The sequence below is a fragment of the Bufo gargarizans genome, chromosome 5 (genome assembly GCF_014858855.1).
Source record: "Bufo gargarizans isolate SCDJY-AF-19 chromosome 5, ASM1485885v1, whole genome shotgun sequence".
Taxonomy (NCBI): domain Eukaryota; kingdom Metazoa; phylum Chordata; class Amphibia; order Anura; family Bufonidae; genus Bufo; species Bufo gargarizans.
In genome coordinates, this window is record NC_058084.1 from 12,542,915 (window position 1) to 12,565,454 (window position 22,540).

Genomic DNA, 22,540 nt, shown 5'->3' on the forward strand with positions numbered 1-22,540 from the left:
GTCCACCCCCCCATTTGTGGAACTGAGCTGCGCCTAGGCCATGTGACCAATGAACGTGATATCGCTGTCCTAGGAAGAGGACACAGCGCTCATCAGAGCACCGCAACCCCTTCAAACTGATCGTCAAAGGTGCCAGGAGTCGGACTCCCGCCCATCAGATATTGATGACCTACCCTGAGGATAGGTCAATATTTTACTCCTGAGAACCCTTTTAAAGAGAATTTGTCAAAAGACAGTCTTCCAACCATGAAAGGTTGATGTAAATGGGAGGAAGTTCAATGGGGTGTTCTGTACTGATTTGTGGAGAGGGATCATGTGGCAAACGTTTTATAAGAATAGTGCACATCTGCTGGCTTGTCTCATCTGAGAAGAACAACTGGCTGTGGAACCCAAGGTAATAGAAAAGTTAACCCTATGGCATACTGTATACATTGTGAATGGGAAAGGGTATTCTGCAGATGCAACATTACCCATGGGCATCTACTGGGCTATACATATGCTGAACACAGAATATATTGGCCAATATTATTCTGTATCTCACCTGAGCATTCTTTCATTAATCTCTTCATCGGTATCTGAAGAATTCTCAGAAATAACCCCGAAAGATCCCAAAGGTTGTCTCGTTATAGGGAATAATACTTGCTTTGCAGGAAATCCAGGGATCACTGGAGAGTCTTTTTGTATAGAAGAAAAAGGCAAACAAGTGGCGGTACAGGAAACTGATAGATTGACCATTTCAATGCCACGTCTTCCATCCATTGCAATGACTGTTGACCCACCTGAGTTTGACTCAGATACAGACGGACAGACACTCCTATTCACTTTACTTTTTTGGTCCATGTCACATAATTCATGGTCAGAACCTGATTCGAGCAGCTGATCACTACTTGAGTCTTCTGTGAGTTCAACCTCATGCAAAAATGGAAATTCATTCATAGTTTCTTTGAATGGAGGCATGATGGAGGTTTTAATATGGGCAGCATCTCCATCCATTAAGGTGCCCATTGAAAAGATTGTTGAGTTTATCATTTCTGGTGCCTTACTTAGGCATTCGGAGAAGCATTCATTCTCATGGATGTTTGGATTGAACAGCTGTGATGGACTATAAAGGTCAGCATCCTCAAAACCAAGTTTGTCTGCTTCTGAGTATAAATTCTCCAAACTACTATTGGAATTAGAAATTAGACCTTTAACCTCTATTTCAACCAATGAAGACTCAGCGGGTATATTAAGAGGTTCAAAAGACCTGACTACATCAGTCCTCTCCATGTCATGGTTCTTTGCTAAAACTTCTTCTTGGTTATCCTCATCGACCAGATTCTTCGACAAGGTATCATCCAATGGCTCCTCTGGGCTACTGATTTGTGGTGCAGAAACTGACTTTGTTAATTTGGAAAGTTCTACATCATGTTCTTCTTCTTCAAATGGTAGAGAATTAATGGAGCTCAGAGAGGCCTGTATCCCACTTGGTAAACTTGTGTTACTTTCCGTTTTTCCTCCTTCCAAGGAATTTCTGTGCATCTCATGCTTCCTGGAATAATGATGGAGAAGTTGCTTATCACAAGTTAAATCCATTTTTCTGGTTCGGATATCACACCACGCTACTGAGCTTGGCTCACTTTCAATTCCAGAATCAGATATGACTGAGGATGACCTTTTGATGGCACTAGACATCAATGGAAAATCATCATGCTTGTTACCATGGAAAGTCTTTGCTACAACAGAATTTTTCAAGGATCTGCTGATTAATTCAGTGCTGCTGCTTTTGGAAAGTATGTGAACACCCTGATGTAACCTTTTGTTATCTGAACATAGATTGGATTTGCAGTCACCATCAAGTTCTTGCATAGCAATATTTTCGGTAGATTGGCTGCCATCAACAGTCTCCAACTCTACCATTGACTTGTGACCATTTAGAAAAGACTTGTGTTGATCACTCGAGACACTGACATGCCGATCCAATTCACCAGGTAGTAAATCATTGTGTTTAATGTCATCTGAGTCTTCAGTAGAAACTTGCTCTATGTTTTGGACTGAAACATGCAGGTCTGTAACAGACATAACATCTTGGTCTCCAGACATTCTTTGAAAGCATTGCGTTGGAGTCTGATCTATCTCATAGTTGTCTGGAACATCGATACATGGACTTGTCTTCTCAAAAGAAGCATTTTCATGAATGGTGGTAGTTTGAATGACATGGGAGCTCATGTATTTTAATAGATTCTCAGAATCATATGCTCTTTTATTAGCTGCTTCCAAATGTTTTTCACCTGCAAAATATTTAAGTAAAAATACATAAACAACAAAACGTATTCAAGTCATGGATTAAGACTGTCTAAGAAAACTCTAAGCTTGCTAAGAGCCTCCAGAAATTATTTGGTTACTGTGGCTGCTCAGAAATGAGATTCTTCTGGATGAAGGTACAGTCGAGGGGATGCTATCCTAGCTAAACCCCAGAAGAGCTTAGTGTCATATAGGAATGGAGTGTGGTGAATGATGCACTGCCCCACCACAGTGGTAGAAGGAGACTGAAGGGAGAATAGGTTTCATGACATTTGGCAGATTGAGCTGCTGCACTGGAGTACTGTTGATCTTTGCAAGCGGTAGGCTAAGACCTGGCTAATCTGAGAATGGTGGTGATACTATGACAATGACAATATGGCTGCACACAAATTGCCCAGGGCTCTGTAATATGGATCTATAGGCTGGTGCTTACTGCTGGGCTATGACTGCAAGGGAAAGAAGGGGCACGTGTGGGTGCTCTATGATGACAGGCCACCGGGCATTAACCAATTATTTTACTAATCAGTCTACCAGAGTCATCGCTAGGCTGCCCTCCATCCAGGATAATGATTTAGTTAGCTTTTTTATACCTGCATTTAATTACCCCGGCCATAGCAAATTGGCTTGTAGGAGCCCCTCCTGGCACCAAGCATTAAGGGTTCATGCCCCACCAAACTTCCTGCAGCTATGCCCATGGCTAGACCTATTGTTAAAATAATAATTCAATATGTCATAAAAAAATGTCAAGTACATAACTGTCCTCCTGATGCCCCATAGACTGTATGTACTACACTTTACATTATCCAGGATTCCTTTTGTGTTGTTTTAGACAAGGTTTGTACTTTTTATATAAACCTATGAACCTGTTCTGAATAGCCTACAATGGAAAAAAAATACTTAAAAAATGATTGACCTTTTTGGGGTTTTTCCACATATCGGTCTTCAAAGATGATAGGAAGAGAATTCCAGTCTCCGTCAATGTCCAAACATTCGACAGGTAGTGGAGGCATGCTGGTGAGGTACTCAGAACTCCTGACCTCTGCTGATAAGTTACTGTGACTTTGAATTCTAAAAACAATAATGTCATAGTCAAATGAAAGAATCATACAATCAAAAAGAATTGTGTGAGGAGACATCAGCCCTTCAAACCTCAATAGGGTTGGTGGTGGAGACATATAGTCAAGATTCCTCCTACATTTCTTACCATTTAATATTTACAGTTTCTATATAGACCTGCTCTATGAGGATGGGCAACAAGAAGACTGAGAATCATATATAATTAATTCTTGCTTTACTGAAGATGATGAGAACCTTCCCGAACCAAAGGTCATTAATACATTGGAAGTATGAACTTTTTTTTAGCCTGGTATCTTTGTATATATACAAGTGGATACAGGACTCCAGTTCTTGTGATAATTGGGGGTCCCAGTACTGGACTCCCACAAATCAGGCACTTATAGTGATGTTTAAAAGTTTGTGAACCCTTAGAAATTTTCTATATTTCTGCATAAATTTGACCCAAAAAACTACATCAGATTTTCACACAAGTCCTAAACGTAGACAAAATTAGCCACATCAAAAAATGAGTCAAAAATAGGAATCATTTATTTATTTGATTCAATATGAAATGTCTGTGAGTGGCAAAAGTATGTGAACCTTTAGGACTAGCAGATAATTTGAAGGTAATATTAGAGTCAGGTGTTTTCAGTCAGTGGGATGACAATCAGGTGTGAATGAGTGACCTATTTTATTTAAAGAACGGGGATCTATCTAATCTTTACCACATTTTTGTGAAAGTGTATCATGGCACAAACAGAGGCCTCAGTAAATAGTTGTTGATGCTCATTAGGTTAGAAAACCATCTCTAAAGAGTTTTTACTCCACTAATCCACAGTCAGAAAAATTGTGTGCAAATGGTGAAAATTCAAGATCATTATTACCCTCCTCAGGAATGGTCAACCAACAAAGATCATATAAAGAACAGGGCATGTAACAGTCAGTGAGGACACAAAGGAACCTAAGGTAACTTCTAAGCAGCTAAAGGTCTTTCTTACTTTAGCTAATGTTAATGTTCATGAGTCCACCATTAGCAGGACACCGAACAACAATGGTATGCATGGCAGGATTGCAATGAAAAAGCCAGTGCTATCCAAAAAGAACATTGCTGGCCATCTGTAGTTTGCTAAAGATTAGTGTTGAGCACAAATATTCGAATTTCGAATATTTATTGCGAATATCGCAACTTTGAGAATTTGCGAATATTTCGAATATAGTGCTATATTTTCTTTTTTCAAATATTCGTCATTTTATTTTACTCGAAAAATCGGCAATGTAATGATCGCGTAATATGTGAATATTACGCGATCAATACAGGCGTGGGTCAAAAATGAATATATAGCACAACATTCGATATAGTGCTATATATTTGTTTTTTAGAATATTCGTCATTTTTTTCCATGTGAAGTAATGATTTCTCCCTGCTCAAGTTACTTGTCAAGCAATTTAAGCAGGGAGGAATCATCATGACTTCAGATGGAAAAAAATGATGAATATTCTAAAAAACAAATATATATATCACTATATTCAATATAGTGCTATATATTTGTTTTTTAGAATATCCGTCAATGACGAATATATAGCACTACATCGAATATAGTGCTATATATTCCTTTTTTACCCACGCCTGTATTGATCGCGTAATATTAGCATATTACGTGATCATTACATTGCCGATTTTTCGAGTAAAAAAAAAAGTTTAATATAATGAGTATTCGAATTCGCGAATATTCCCCAAATATTCGACTAAATATTTGCGAAATATCGCGAATTCGAATATGACCCCTGCAGCTCACATCACTATTAAAAATCACCTGGACAAGCTTCAAGGCTATTGGAACAATGTTTTGTGGACGAATGAGACCAAAATCAAACTTTTTGGTTTAATAAGAAACAATTATATTAGGAGAGAGGAAAACACTGCCTTCCAGCATAAAAACCTCATCCCATCTTTGAAACATAGTGTTGGTAGTATGATGAACTAATGTCACCAGAATGCATTTCGTGTCACCCCAGAATAATGTGCATATTTAAGTTTATGAAACTGGTTATGTTCATGTAATTGCCTGGTCTACCAGCAGATGGCGGCAACATTGGCAAAGTTAGTTTCCCTGGAGAGGAACCTCCCAGTTCCATTCCAGCCCTAGAGCTCTAGAAAAGGAGGAGTTTAGTTAGTGAGTAGAACAGTCTAGCCTACCCCCTCCTGGGGAAAGGTTGTGCTTCGGCCAGCAGAGCACTGTCTGCTTTGCTGGGCCCGCAGGCCCTGCCTCCCAAAGTCCTTTATGGTTGCTTGTCCCCTCGTGGGCTTGCATTGCCTCCCAAGCTAACAGAGCTTGATGCCAGGATAAGAAGTTCCTAGGACTAAAGTAAGAGACAGATTACAGCTAAACTAAGTTCCAGCAGAAGAGGAAAAGTTCCTATTTACTCCAGCTAGCATAGCAGAGCTAAGGAAGCTACAGAATAGCAGAGCTGAGATTGTTGCGGAAGTGTTTGCCTGCCAACGTTAAGCCAATGCCTGCTAATGATCAAGATACCAGTTGGAAACTTTTTGGATTACCATTTATGCCAAGTAAAGTTGTGTTCAATGATTATATAAAGTCTGGACTCTATTTATTCTACTTATTCATCATCCAAGTTCAACTACCCTTTTTGTACGTGCTTCGAGCTACACCACATCTGAGATCAAAGGATATCCATGTAGGAACACCATGACACGTGTATACAACATATACAGGGATTGTAGGCCACTCTACACCACTCTGGCAATCCTACCCTGGGTACACACATTACCATCTACAAAGGGACTCCATGTCCTCGTTGCTTAACTGCAAATGGCGTCACATTTACTTGCTCTATAAGAGGGACATATTTCATAGAAAGGGGCAAGGTATCCCTCAGACGCTGGCGGTGGGCAAGTAAGACAATGACCCTAAGCACACAAGTCGTTCTACGGAAGAACAGTTATAGAACAACAAAGTTAAACTTTTGGAATGACCAAGTCAAAGTCCTGATCTTATTCCAATAGAAATGTTGTTGAAGTACCTGAAGTGAGCAGTTCATGGTAGGAAACCACAAACATACAAGTAAGAGTTGAAGATGTTTTTTTACGGAGGAATGTGCTGAAATTCCTCCAATCAGATGTATAGGACTAATCAACAATTATCAAAAATGTTTAGATGCAGTAAATGCTGCACAAGGATGTCACAACAGGTACGGAAAGCAAAAGCCCAAATGCTTTAACTACTCAGAGACCTGTGTAACAGTATTGGATCATCTTTCTCAATTCATAGAAAATGACCAAGTCTAATATTTTTGAACCATTTGTTTGATTTGTGCTAAGGATCAGTGAGTGTGGTCCACTGTGCCAACTAACTGGTTAGACGTTAGGTTAACCCTAAGGTCTTTATTCTAGTGCTCCCCTGGTATTCACCCTTTAACTCTTGAACAGGGAGCTGGACTTTCCTGCAGTGAAGCAACCAGACTGCTACCCCTTGAGATAGTCCCAGTTTTTGTGGCAGCTGATCCATCGGGGGTGCAAGCACCAGAATGTTAGGATTCAAAAAACACACCAAAACCACAGGAATACTGCAGGAGCAGTATGAACAGTCACTTGGGCTTGAATGCTGGTTTTAGAGGTCCAGGCAGCACACTGGTAGCATAGATGAATGTAGACACGGAATGGACTTGCAGACAGGGGTGTAGTGAGGACATAGAGCAGGCAGGGTGGATACTTGGCAGGAACATAAACAAGGCAGACAGACAGGATGTACTCAAACACGAACAGAACTGAAAATGAAACTGAAAGTGCAGGATAACACAGGTCAAGGTGGAAATAGTTGCGGCACAATAGGAACACATGCAGGAGATAGCACAGGAAAAACACAGGTAAATCGCAATAGTGTTAGACTATCAAACACCGTTACTAGCTCCCAGAGAACCTAAAGCTCAGGCATCCTCTGAATGGGTAGGGTGCCTAAAATATCCAGGGATCTCACTCCATTGGACAAATTGCCCTATGGGCACAGATACTGGCAGGCTTAAAGAGAACATGCAGGCCACAACCTGCAAAGGATGGAGCCAGGCAGCATAGTGAATAGCATGGCAGGAACAACCACAAACCTTCCAATTTGGTTATGTGTATCTACTTTTATGACTGACGTAGTCTTAGGTCAAATTTATGCAGACATATAGAGAATTCTGAAGGGTTCTAAAAATTTCAAGCACCACTGTATCTGCTATTATGGAGATAGGGCATAAGTTTAAACTCAGCACAATTCCTTTAAGTTATATATGTGATGGGAATAAATCATGTTCGATAGTAGAGGTAGTACAGCTTACTACTACACTCATCATGTATAAAATTAACCAACTTACAGGTTTTCCTGGAAAGTGAGAGCTGTAGGTTTATCATGTTCAGTGTAGAAAAATGCTTCAGAGAATCGTCTGACCTGGGAGATGAATAAAATCACATATAAAGCACGTATTTCTGGGGTCAGAGGTGCGATGATGCAGCTGAGATGAGCTATTCAATGTTACATGGTTATGAGACTAATTAATCTATATACCTTCCTAGAGATGCAGCAGAGCGGAATCTGTGATTTAGATGTTTCTATTGTGCATCCTTATGATGATGATGTCAATCAAACCCCACCATATGTGAAATAAGAAATGTAGCTTCACTAAATGTATATGACCACTAGATGGGGCCACAACATAATCGTTATTCCACACTGCAGTTTACAACAATGAATAAATATGCAACTAAATACACAAGGATTGGGAAATCTATACACCTAATAATTACCTCCGACCCCCGTTAAGGTAAGATAATCAGTTGTTATTTTTTTAAGGATATTGTTTAAACCAGGTTTCCATGGACATTTTCATACAACATAAAATATGCAGTTCCTCTTTCTTTTGAATAAATGATTCCCTTCTTAATGCAGATTTGTTAGGTCTCCTATCTGAGAGCGGCATTTAATATTGAGGAAGATGCTGAAGTCGGTGACATATTGTTTGCTATGAATTCATTCTGTATTATCATATTACAAGTTGTTTAGATGTGTCAGGGATCACAGAGAAACCAAGTGAGTCCTGTTTCTCCTGCCCTGCCATAGAGAAAGCCTGTGAGTCCTGCTTCTCCTGCCGTCCCATAGAGAAAGGCTGTGAGTCCTTCTTATTCTGCCCTCCCATAGAGAAAGCCTGTGAGTCCTGCTTCTCTTGCCGTCCCATAAAGAAAGCCTGTGAGTCCTGCTTCTCCTGCCGTCCCATAGAGAAAGGCTGTGAGTCCTTCTTATTCTGCCCTCCCATAGAGAAAGCCTGTGAGTCCTGCTTCTCCTGCCGTCCCATAAAGAAAGCCTGTGAGTCCTGCTTCTCCTGCCATCCCATAGATAAAGCCTGTGAATTCTTCTTATTCTGCCCTCCCATAGAGAAAGCCTGTGAGTCCTGCTTCTCCTGCCCTCCCATAGAGAAAGCCTGTGAGTCCTGCTTCTCCTGCCGTCCCATAGAGAAAGCCTGTGAGTCCTTCTTCTCCTGCCCTCCCATAGATAAAGCCTGTGAGTCCTTCTTCTCCTGCCCTCCCATAGAGAAAGCCTATGATTCCTGCTTCTCCTGCCGTCCCATAGAGAAAGCCTGTGAGACCTGCTTCTCCTGCCTTCTTATAGAGAAAGCCTGTGAGTCCTGCTTCTCCTGCCCTCCCATAGAGAAAGCCTGTGAGTCCTGCTTTTTCTACCCTCTCATAGAGAAAGCCTGTGAGTCCTTCTTCTCCTGCCCTCCCATAGAGAAAGCCTGTGAGTCCTTCTTCTCCTGCCCTCCCATAAAGAAAGCCTGTGAGTCCTTCTTCTCCTGCCCTCCCATAGAGAAAGCCTGTGAGTCCTTGCGCGATACTTCGTGAATATTTTGTAGAATATTCGTAGAATATTTGCAAATTTGAATATTCGTTATATTCTACATTCTTTTTTTTTTACTCGAAAATCGGCAAGGCAATGATCGCGTAATATGCAAATATTACGCAATCAATACAGGCATGTGTCAAAAACGAATATATAGCACTATAGAATATAGTGCTATATATTTGTTTTTAGAATATTCGTCATTTTTTTTCCATCTGAACACATGATTCCTCCCTGCTTCTTCCTTGTGGGCCAATGAGTCATTGGCCCACAAGCAACTTAAGCAGGGAGGAATCATGACTTCAGATGGGAAAAAAATTGTGAATATTCTAAAAAACTAATATATAGCGCTATATTCTAAATATTCTCGAATTCTCAAAGTTGCGATATTCGAGATAAAAATAAGATTTTCGAATATTCGCGCTCAACACTATTCTCCTGCCCTCTCATAGAGAAAGCCTGAGTCCTTCTTATCCAGCCCTCTCATAGAGAATGCCTGTGAGTCCTTTTTCTCCTGCCCTCTCATACAGAAAGCCTATGAGTCCTGCTTCTCCTTCCTTCTCATAAAGAAAGCCTTATGCTTTAGAAAGGCTCATACTGATCTGAAACATTGCAATGGGGAAAATAAATGATTTAATGTGGACTGCTGCCTGGATCATTCATATTCATAGAGAAACCCTGTGAGTCCTGCTTCCACCCACTCATAGAAACACCTTTCCTGCTCCCGCTTTCCTCTCATAGAGATCACCTGTGAGTTCTGCTACCCTTCACTCATAGATTAAGTCTGTTAGTCCTGCTCCCTCTCCCACTCATAAAGAAAGCCTGTGAGTCCTGCTCCCTCCACCAACTCATAGAGAAAGTCTGTGAGCCATGCTTCTACTGGCTGTTTATGGAGAGAGCCTGGAAGTCCTGGCCACTATTAGAAAAATTGTGTAAGTTCTTCTTACTTGCCCACTCATACGGAAAGGATCTGAGCCAATCAAAATGAATCCTGTGCGTCCTGCTCCACCGTCTACTCATAGAAAAATCTCATGAGTCCTGCTTTTCTTGCCCATACACAGAGAAAACTTGTGGGTCCTGCTCCCCCTGCCTACTCATAGTGAAAGTTTGAGAGTCTTTCACTCCTGGAGCTTTTGAACCCCTGATGAGTCTACGAGACGACAGAAGAAGCAGAAGACACAAGCTTTCTTTATAAGCAGCTGTGAAAATGTAAGGCTTAAGAATGGACCTACACATTAAAAGGGGTAAATTTTAATTTTTTTCTGAATCTTCATATGTAAGACACAAGAATGGTTTCTGTGTGGAGTCAGGAACAGTTTAAGCAGCAGTCCCAAAAATTGGAGTAAGTCCCTTCTCCAGAAAAATTACCAAAGTACATACATATGGGTCCGCGCTGGGCTTCAAAAGGCAGGCGTTTCACTAAGGCCTCATGCACACGACCGTTGTGTGCATCCGTGATCCGTGTTTCCTGGCCGTGAAAAAAATATGACCTGTCCTATTTTTTTCACGGCCAACGGTTCACGGACCCATTCAAGTCAATGGGTCCGTGAAAAATCACGGATGCACACAAGATAGTCATCCGTGTCCGTGTTCCGTGTCCGTGATCCGTGTCCGTTTTTTCCTATCATTTCAATGGCAAACTTGACTTAGATTTTTTTTTCATTTTTCATGTCCGTGGATCCTCCAAAAAACAAGGAAGACCCACGGACGAAAAAAAGGTCACGGATCACGGACCTACGGACCCCGTTTTTGCGGACCTTAAAAAAAAACGGTCGTGTGCATGAGGCCTAACAGGAAGATTCCATGGAGATTCCACGATGTCACCGGTACATCCCCAATGTCACTCTCGATACCGATCAGCAAAGTTTTTCTCCTTCAGGAGAAACAAAACGTAGTGCAATACCCAGGATGTTTAACATTCAGTAAGATTTATTCTACTTACAAACATCGACTTGTACACAGCGTGTATAAATGCCCGACCCGGGTTTCATCTTTGCTTCATCTGGGGCGTAACAAACTAATCAGCCAAAGCAGGTAGTTAGGACGAACTTGAGAGTATTAAAGAATGACGATGTCATTGGCCCCCTGATCCCAAATAAACCACCTTTTATTTTTAAAAGGGCACCTACTGTACGGAATAAAATAGTACGAGGATGTTTAAAAGAAAAAACTAAAACGTCCACCAAAAATAACTTCGCTTGGTGCGGTTTTTGTTCGGGCTGTAAAAATTGATCCACGATGGATAAAAAATGTAGGACTCAAAACACCACATCCTCCTGCTCTAATCAAAACGAATTATGTATGAGAGGACAACTATCCTGTGAGTCTGCAGGGGTAATCTATGTCCTAGAGTGCCCCTGCAAGCTACAATACGTGGGCAGAACCTTAAGAAAATTAAAAACAAGGATCAGCGAGCATATAGGCAATATAAAAAGAGGTCTGGAGACACATAGTGTATCTGCACATTTTAAAAAAGTCCACCCAAAAAAACCTGTAGGACTATAATTTGTTGAAGTCGAACATGTGCAAAAAAATTGGAGAGGTGGGGTTGCGGCAAAACAGATGAACAAAATAGAAGCTAAATGGATATATGAACTGAACACCCTACAACCCAATGGTCTCAACATAGAATGGGACATGAAGGCAGTTAGCATGTATTAAACCTAATTACCAGTTTAGATATCCTCTAGTGTCTACCAGCCACTCCTCTACTGGTATGTGTGGGAAAATAGAGGATTTAGGTATGGAGTAGGTTAATAGAGGATCTAGCGTAATGGGGATATTTATGTAGTTGAGGGCATAGCAATAGTTTCCATGCCATAGGTGTGTATATACACATGTAGGTTATTCAGGTTACAAGTAGAATTTTTTTATGATTGTATGGAATGTGGATAAGAGATAATGAAGTGCAATGCCCAAACTATATGTGCGGCTCATGTTTAACTCAGAGCACACACACTGGCACTATGTGTCCATTTAAGTTAGGCACTATTGCACTAATTATTTTATGTATGTGTTTATCGCAAGCGATTTTAAAGTCTGTGATTTTAAAATCTGCGATTTTTTTAATAATGCGATTTTAGATAATCTGATGGTTTTTCGACATGAATGTATGCGATTATATATGAATCCTGATTTGGGAAACCGGATATGACATAGGAGTTGGGAGGTATAAGATCTCAGCTTTGGCTGATTAGTGTGTTACGCCCCAGACGAAGCAAAGGCGAAACCCGGGTCGGGCATTTATACACGCTGTGTACAAGTCGATGTTTGTAAGTAGAATAAATCTTACTGAATGTTAAACATCCTGGGTATTGCACTACGTTTTGTTTCTCCTGAAGGAGAAAAACTTTGCTGGTCGGTATCGAGAGTGACATTGGGGATGTACCGGTGACATCGTGGAATCTCCATGGAATCTTCCTGTTAGTGTAACGCCTGCCTTTTGAAGCCCAGCGCGGACCCATATGTATGTACTTTGGTTGAATCTACATATGTAAAGTTTATTATCCTCCAAAATTCTTCATTTTTCCCTTCAGATCTGTCAAAGTCCAGACCATGAGTATAAATACCAGGGTAGAAGATATAGCAGATGTTTTCGGGCCATCAACTTGACAGTTAGGGAAGCCTGAGAAGTTACAGGGAAGGCAGAACATAGGGGGAAGCAGTGCATAGTGGAACGCAGAGGACCAAGAGTCCAAGGAACAAAGTGAAATACCCAAGGACAGAGCAATGCGCGTTACTTTGGTAATCATAACCTTTCTATTTCAAAAAGTCTTACTTTGGGGCACCATGGTTACTTGTTCTACTCTGTTTAGTCTCTCTGTATATTAACACTAAGGGGGTCATTTATGACCAGATGTGTCGTGTATCTGGTGCAGATTCTGTCGCACATCATGGAGTGGCAGCAGTGTCGGACTGGGGTGCCTAGGGCCCACCAGTAAAGTTTATTTTGGTGGCCCACCGTATGGAGACATTCAAATATTACCTTTTCACACAGCAGCAAGATGCTGCCAGATGATTGAATATGGGAGTCCCTGCAGAAACTTTGAGAAGGTAGGTCCTGGGGAGAAGAGGGCACTGGTGGCTTTCCTCTAAACCTAGAAGTCATCTCAGATTGTGTCTATTATAATAAACTGGGGAGTTTCTTTAATAATCTATCCATTTTTTTTTTTTTTATATGAACACAGGCTGGTTGAGGTGCTGTACATTTGATATATGGATGTAGTGCAGTAAGTCTACTGTGTTATGTGCCACTTGTGCAGGGGGTGGGGGGATAGGGGCCCACCTTACTCAGGGGCATCGGGGGATTCAACTGTACCCCTGTGGGCCAGTCCGAGCCTGAGCAGCAGAATCTGCAACTTCTTCCCCACTCACACCAGGTATGAAAAAAGTGGGCCCGTATCATACATTAATTTCTACAACTGGTTTAGGCATAGAAAATGGTCTGATTGCCTCTACATAACTTCGATGATCCACCTCCAGCTTTAGGTCTTTTTAAGACCGGTATTTAAAATGCTGGTCTTAATAAATGTGCCCCTAAGTTTTTATCAAATGTGATTCTGTATCTCACAGCGATACATTCAGGTCTCCCAGACTCCTATCTCAAATTACAAGCATTCTTTCTCCCCTTTCCCCTCATGTCTTGGGTCTCATGCTGTAATGTTTAGCATCCTGAACCTTATGAGGACCTAAGGTTTATTCACTTGAACCATTGGAGATGGTAAAAGTAAGGAGGATACAGTCTGGTTTCCTGTCTGAACTTACAAGCCTTCTTCCCTCCCTTTCTCCTCATGTCTTTGTCAATTAGGTTTCATTTAGAAATTTGTAATATGGCCATATTTCAGCACAGGGGGGAGTAGCTAAAGGCTCATGGAACCTGATGCAAGAGTTCAGCTTGGGCCCCCGTTCCCTCAGTGCTTTGTGGCCAGGGGCAGGGAAGCACATAGCCTTCGTGCTGCCTGAGGCAAAAATTGAAACGGCACCCCCCCCCCATGCAAAATTCTTGACCTAACCCCTTCCCTCCAGCCAAAGGTGTAACTTGAAGATTTTGGGCCCCAGCGCAAAATCTATGGCAGAGCCCTCCCAGCATGCACTTTTTTTTATAATACTCGTGTCTTCTTATGCGGCACAAGGGTCTTTGGGCCACCTCAGGCTCCTGGGCCCGGTAGCGACTACTACCTCTGCACCCCGTATATCTATGCCCCTGTTTCAGCACAAAGAACCTTAAGAGGTTGGTTCACTTTAACTGCTGGGGGTCAAAATCTTGTGGACACCAGAGTAAGACGTTAAAGGAGTTGTCCATGATTTTACTATTAGTGGCCTATCCTCAAAATAGGTCATGAATATCTCATTGGGTGGGGGTCCAACACCCCGCATCACAGCCAATCCGCTGAAGTGATTGGAAGGATTGCTGCAGTAGCCAACTCTGTCTTCTACACAATGGACAGAGCCTTGTAGTTCTGGTGCCAACTTACAACGCTAATTGGCTGATCGGCGTTCAGTTGTGAAATCGCAGAGCTATTTCATAAGTACATGGCCAGGAAATTTAGAATGATCTTACTGACCCGTAGACTGTGATGTTCTTGTGTGAGGTAGGTGGTCACATCTGGATGAAGTGTCACTGTTTCCAAAAACTTAGCCCACGTTACCATCAGCTGGGAACAAAGCCAAGCCAAATCCTTGCTGATCTGCTCCATTATCAGGTCGGGACTGTCCAACATCTATGAGAGGCAATGGAAGAGGTTAGTAACTGTTCACACAACCACTTGTGACTTACCGTCTAATTTCATGGACATTTATGCAAATTATGTTGATCTGAAATCGGCCAAGAATACACGGTAAAAAAAATTTGGGCAGTATTACCGCAACATAATCCCGATGTTCACCTTTTTGAAACAAGGTTGTGACTTCAAAAGAACTCCAACTCTGTCAAAATCTGACATTTTGGGGTGGGCGCATCCCGACATGTGTATATAATAAGATGACAATAATACTGCAATTTTACCCTCATCCTCACAAATGTACCAATTGCAGCCGCTAGAGTTTAAAGCGAACTTAACGGAAACCACCGACATTAAAAAAATAGTTAAAGGTGCTGCATTTCAAAAATTCACGGTTACAGTATGGTTTCTGCATAGTAGCAGTCTGAGAAATAAATAATTTTTCCAGTAATTATTGAAATATGTAATGACCTACAATTTTCCTAAGCATAGATCATTAAATCAGATCTTTGAGGGTCCAAATCCCGATCCACCCACCAATCAGCTGTTTAAAAGGCCATGGTATTTGGACGAGCCATGCGGCACAGCGCCATCCAATGCATTGTGGCTGTGCTTGGAGTTCAATCCCATAGTGAGCTGCAAAAAGGCCATGTGACCGATGGAGGTCACAGGCCAAGGAACAGATTATAAGCGTGAGGTGTCAGAAGTGGGACCATCAGTGGTCTGACTTTGAAGACCTATCCTGCAGATAGGTCATCAATATTTAAAGAGGTTATGCCACAATTCATGTAAAAAATTAAAATCAGACATCATAGAACACATGACAATCTCTAACAAAGCAAGAACCAGCCCTGTACCTCACATGGATCCAGAGATCTCCCCATTAATTGCTCTAATTGTTCTGTTAAATTTATGTCAAGCTGGCAGCTCAAGGGGGGTGTGCTTTCTGATCCAGTCCTCTCCCTAGGAAAGGGGGGGGGGGTTCTTCGGAAGGAGCTCTTTTTCTGTAACTGCCACAGTTTCTATGGCTGGTGACAGTTGAGAATTTAAACGGATCACGTGCGACCACCTCAGTGAGGTGGACAAAGAATAAGGAAAAGAATCAACAGCAGGTGGCGCTATACAGATAAATTTTATTGTATAACTCAGTGGCTATGCAAGATTTTTAATTACATGCAATTACAAAAGAATTCAGGTCCAAGTCCTGGTTTGAAAAATGTAGTATATTCTTTGTGGCACAACCCCTTTAAGTCCCCAAAAAACTATTTAAACTGGTTGTCCAGGTTTATAAACAATATGGCTGATTTCTTCCAGAAACAGTGCCACTCTCATCCAAAGGTTGTAACTGGTATTACAGCTCTGTGCAAATTAGGAGAGTAGGGCCTTGCTGCAATACCACACCCGACCTTTAGACAAATCCTATGAAAAGCATGGGAAGGTGATAATACACTTTCAAGATCTCTGCTTGTAGTCATTGAGTGGAAGTCCTTATTTTCAAAGGATGAGAATCTTCCCTGGTCATAGGATCGATGCACAGGTCCATGGTTAGTTACAGTACAGATATCAAAGACGCTTCTTGCAACGAGCCGTGCATCCATTACACAGATTGTGTGAAAGTAATCGGTGAAGGTTCCCATTCAATGACAGCAAGAAGATATCTTAAAAAAATTATAGAAATTGATATAGAAAGTATCATAGCAGAAAATTATGCAACTTTTGACAATGACAGTGTGTAAGAGTTATATCGATTTAGATGCGTGACTGGAAAACTCCTTAAAACAATGTCAGCTGGAATGATGCATCCTGGGAAAAAATTGAGTTGTATACAGTTAGGTCCATATATATTTGGACACTGACACAAATTAAGTTTTTTTTTACCTGTTTACTAAAACATATTCAAGTTATAGTTATATAATGGACATGGACATAAAGTCCAGACTTTTAGCTTTCATTTGAGGGTATCCACATTAAAATTGGATTAAGGGTTTAGCAGTTTCAGCTTCTTTACATGGGGCACCCTGTTTTTAAAGGGGCCAAAAGTAATTGGACAATTGACTCAAAGGCTGTTTCATGGGCAGGTGTGGGCAATTCCTTCATTATTTCATTGTCAATTAAGCACATAAAAGGCCTGGAGTTGATTTGAGGTGCGGTGTTTGCATTTTGAAGATTTTGCTGAGAAGTAAACATGGAGCTCTCCATGCAGGTGAAACAAGCCATCCATCTGTGAAAACAGAAAAAACCCATCCGAGAAATTGCTACACAATTAGGAGTGGAAAATTCTGAGAAAAAAAGAAAGCTCTGGTCACCTCAAAAATGCAAAAAGACCTGGACGCCACGGAAGACAACAGTGGTGGATGATAGCAGAATAATTATCATGGTGAAGAGAAGCCCCTTCACAACAGCCGACCAAGTGAACAACGCTCTCCAGGATACAGGCGTATCAATATCCAAATCTACCATAAAGAGAAGACTACATGAAAGTAATACAGAAGGTTCACTGCACGGTGCAAACCACTCATCAGCCTCAGGAATAAGAAGGATGGATTGGACTTTGCTAAAAAAAAATCTTAAAAAAACAGCACACTTATGGAAGAACATTCTTTGGACAGATTAAACCAAGATCAACCTCTACCAGAATGATGGAAAGAAAAAAGTATGGAGAAGGCATGGAACAGCTGATGATCCAAAGCATGCCACATCATCTGTAGAACACGGCGGAGGTGGTGTGATGGTCGGGCATGCATGGCTGCCAGTGGCCCCGGGGCCCTAGTGTTTATTAATGATGTGACACAGGACAGAAGCAGCCGGATGAATTCTGGGGTTTCCAGAGACATACTGTTTGCTCAAATCCAGCCAAACTGATTGGTCAGCGTTTCACAATACAGATGGACAATGACCCGAAACATAAAGCCAAAGCAACCCAGGAGTTTATTAAAGAAGTGGATTATTCCTGAATGGCCGAGTCACCGGATCTGAACCCAATAGAGCATTCCACTTGGTAAAGACTAAACTTCAGACAGAAAGGCCACAAACAAAGAGCTACTGAAAACCGCAGCAGTAAAGGCCGAGCATTAAAGAGGAGGAAACACAGCGTGTGGTGACGTCCATGAGGTCAAGACGTCAGGCGGTCATTGCCAACAAAGGGTTTTCAACCAAGTATTAGAAATTAACATTTTATTTACAATTATTTAATTTGTCCAATTACTTTTGAGCCCCTGAATTGCATTTAAAACATCCTCACATTTTCATGCAATTATTTTTGTTCAACACATTGAATTAAAGCTGAAAGTCTGAACTTCAACTGCATCTGAATTGTTTTGTTCAAAATCCATTGTGGTAATGTACAGAACAAAAATGAGAAAAATGTCTCTGTCCAAATATATATGGACCTACCTGTATGTAGGTATCAATGCAAAGCATCTCCTATGGAGTCATCAGTGTAAAATTAAGCCTGAGGCTTGCAGTGAATAGAGGCAATCGGAGAGAACATGAGACCTCCATGGCTATGTCAGACGGAGGCCACTAGATGGCGCTGCACTACTATCAGAATTCTCATCATCAGTTACAACAGCCGACATATAGGATAAGATGCATTTACCGCTCCTCCAGTGACGGCCCATTGTGTTATCCTATAAAATTTCTGGGTCATTAAAGCATGATTAAATGGAACGGTTTAATTTGTAATTCACAGATTCGGATCAGTGCAACCCCATGCAAAGCCATGGCTGCTTATTTTAGGATTATCATTTTTCACAGCAGCAAAATTCCAATTTCTGCCCTTAATTCCACCATGGAGAATCCGCAGCCTTCCTCTTCAGGGTACAGCTAGAAATGAATGGGGATGCGTGAAAATCGCAAGCATCCGCAAGCAAGTGCGGATGCGGTGCGATTTTCACGCATGGTTACTAGGAGATGATAGGGATGAGCAACCCCATTAACCCCTTAGGGACACAGCCTTTTTACACCTTAGGACCAGGCCATTTTTTGCAAATCTGACCAGTGTCACTTTAAGTGATGATAACTTTAAAACGCTTTGACTTATCCAGGCCATTCTGAGATTGTTGTCACATATTGTACTTAATGACACTGGTAAAATAAAGTTAAAAAAAAAAATTTTTTTTTGCATAAAAAAATTTCAAATTTACCAAAAATTGGGAAAAATTAGCAAATTTCAAAGTTTCAGTTTCTCTACTTCTGTAATACATAGTAATACCCCTAAAAATTGTGATGACTTTACATTCCCCATATGTCTACTTCATGTTTGAATTATTTTGGGAATGATATTTTATTTTTTGGGGATGTTACAAGGCTTAGAAGTTTAGAAGCAAATCTTGAAATTTTTCAGAAATTTACAAAAACCCAATTTTTAGGGACCACTACAGCTCTGAAGTCACTTTGCGAGGCTTACATAATAGAAACCACCCAAAAATGACCCCATTCTATAAACTACACCCCTCAAGGTATTCAAAACTGATTTTACAAACTTTGTTAACCCTTTAGGTGTTGCACAAGAGTTATTGGCAAATGGGGATGAAATTTGAGAATTTCATTTTATTGCCTAATTTTCCATTTTAACCCATTTTTTCCACTAACAAAGCAAGGGTTAACAGCCAAACAAGACTGTATCTTTATTGCCCTGACTCTGCCGTTTACAGAAACACCCCATATGTGGCCGTAAACTACTGTACGGCCACACAGCGGGGCGTAGAGTGAAAGGTGCGCCGTTTGGTTTTTGGAAGGCAGGTTTTGCTGGACTGGTTTTTTGACACCATGTCCCATTTGAAGCCCCCTGATGCACCCCTAGAGTAGAAACTCCATAAAGGTGACCCCATCTAAGAAACTACACCCCTCAAGGTATTCAAAACTGATTTTACAAACTTTGTTAACCCTTTAGGTGTTGCACAAGAGTTATTGGCAAATTGGGATGAAATTTGAGAATTTCATTTTTTTGCCTAATTTTCCATTTTAACCCATTTTTTCCACTAACAAAGCAAGGGTTAACAGCCAAACAAGACTGTATCTTTATTGCCCTGACTCTGCCGTTTACAGAAACACCCCAATGTGGCTGTAAACTACTGTACGGCCACACAGCGGGGCGTAGAGTGAAAGGTGCGCCGTTTGGTTTTTGGAAGGCATGTTTTGCTGGACTGGTTTTTTGACACCATGTCCCATTTGAAGCCCCCCTGATGCACCCCTAGAGTAGAAACTCCATAAAAGTGACCCCATCTAAGAAACTACACCCCTCAAGGTATACAAAACTGATTTTACAAACTTTGTTAACCCTTTAGGTGTTGCACAAGATTTAATGGAAAATAGAGATACAATTTCAAAATTTCACTTTTTTGGCAGATTTTCCATTTTAATATTTTTTTTCCAGTTACAAAGCAAGGGTTAACAGCCAAACAAAACTCATTATTTATGGCCCTGATTCTGTAGTTTACAGAAACACCTCATATGTGGTCAGTAAACTACTGTACGGTCACACGGCAGGGCGCAGAAGGAAAGGAATGCCATACGGTTTTTGGAAGGCAGATTTTGCTGGACTGGTTTTTTTTGACACCATGTCCCATTTGAAGCCCCCTGATGCACCCCTAGAGTAGAAACTCCCAAAAAGTGACCCCGTTTTAGAAACTACGGGATAGGGTGGCAGTTTTGTTGGTACAAGTTTAGGGTACATATGATTTTTGGTTGCTCTATATTACACTTTTTGTGCGGCAAGGTAACAAGAAATTGCTTTTTTGGCATCGTTTTTTTTTTGTTATTTACACCATTCATCTGACAGGTTAGATCATGTGGTAATTTTATAGAGCAGGTTGTCACGGACGCGGCGATACCCTAATATGTATACAATTTTTTTTATTTATGTACGTTTTACACAATAATTTCATTTTTAAAACAAAAAAAATGTTTTAGTGTCTCCATAGTCTAAGAGCCATAGTTTTTTCAATTTTTGGGCGATTATCTTAAGTAGGGTCTCATTTTTTGTGGGATGAGATGACGGTTTGATTGGCACTATTTTGGGCTGCACATGACTTCTTGATTGCTTGCTATTACACTTTTTGTGACGGAAGATGACAAAAAATGGCTTTTTTTACACCGTTTTTATTTTTATTTTTTTACGGTGGTCATCTGAGGGGTTAGGTCATGTGATATTTTTATAGAGTCGGTCAATACGGACGCGGCGATACCTAATATGTATACTTTTTTTTATTTATGTAAGTTTTACACAATGATTTCATTTTTGAAACAAAAGAAATCATGTTTTAGTGTTTCCATAGTCTAAGAGCCATAACTTTTTCAGTTTTTGGGCGATTATCTTGGGTAGGGTATGATTTTTGCGGGATGAGATAACGGTTTGATTGTTACAATTTTGGCGTAGATGCGACTTTTTTGATCACTTTTATTACCTTTTTTGGGAAGTAAGGTGGGCAAAATTCCAATTTCATCATAGTTTTTAATTTTTTATTTTTATGGCGTTCACCGTTCGGGTAAAGTAACATTACCGTTTTATAGATCAGGTCGTTACGGACGCGGCGATACCAAACATGTGTAGGGAATTTTATTTTTTTCATTTTTAATCAGTGATAAATGTGTTTTTTGATTTTTACTTTATTTTCACTTTTTTCACTTTTTTTTTGACCCAGACCCACTTGGTTCTTGAAGATCCAGTGGGTCTGATGTCTGCATAATACAGTACAGTACAATATATATGTACTGTACTGTATTTTACTTACACTTTGTCTGAACAGATCTATGCTTTCAGCACAGATCTGTTCAGAACCATGGACAGCAGGACGCCTGAGAAGGCGTCCTGTTGCCATGGGAACCTTCCCCGTCTGCTCAGTAGTGGCCAGAACTGCGCAGACGGGGAAGGGTAAGGACGGGGCTTGGGGGGCTGCCTGGAAGCTCTCTCCCTCTCCATTCGGGGGACTGCAAAGGCACAGCAGCCCCCCGATGGGAGAGGGAGGGAGCTCCCTGAGCTGTTAACCTTTTCCATACAGCGGTCCGTACGGACCGCTGTATGGAAAGGGTTAAACGGCTGACATCGCATCACCGATGTCAGCCGTTTATACCAGGGTGCCAGCAATGTGCTGGCACCCTGGTATACCCACTAGACGCCAACGATTACGCAATGGGAGGCGGGCGGGGGATCGCGATCCCGCCTACCGCACCGCCCGCCTCCCGCACCGCCCGCACCGCCCGCAACCCTCCCCCTGCACCTCCCACCGTGCTCAAATAACTCAGGGGTGCAGGGGGGAGGGATACTGGAAGCAATTTTTAATCCTAAAGTTTCTGATCCCCGCGGTCAGGGACCGCGGGGATCAGAAACTGCAGAAATCGCAGCAAACCGCAGGTCTGAATTGACCTGCGGTTTGCCGCGATCGCCGACATGGGGGGGTCACGGGACCCCCCCGCGCATTTAGCCTAGGTGCCTGCTCAATGATTTGAGCAGGCACCGGGTTCCGATCACTGCCAGCCGCACGGCAGTGATCGAAAATGCACAGGGCGTACATGTACGCCCTGTGTCCTTAAGTACCAGGGCACAAGGGCGTACCTGTACGCCCTGTGTCCTTAAGGGGTTAAAGTCAA

General features: G+C 41.5%; 1 protein-coding gene across 1 annotated transcript in view; it reads right to left on the reverse strand.

Annotated features, from left to right (window-relative positions):
• The window catches only part of FAM135B (family with sequence similarity 135 member B), a 106,456-nt gene that overhangs the window by 47,078 nt on the left and 36,838 nt on the right, over positions 1 to 22,540 (reverse strand). Inside the window, exons 9-12 of the mRNA XM_044293831.1 lie at positions 14,795 to 14,950; positions 7,714 to 7,787; positions 3,197 to 3,351; positions 542 to 2,270 (exon numbers count right to left, since the gene is read on the reverse strand). Coding sequence (XP_044149766.1) covers positions 542 to 2,270; positions 3,197 to 3,351; positions 7,714 to 7,787; positions 14,795 to 14,950 — 2,114 coding nt within the window. The remainder of the gene's footprint in view (positions 1 to 541; positions 2,271 to 3,196; positions 3,352 to 7,713; positions 7,788 to 14,794; positions 14,951 to 22,540) is intronic.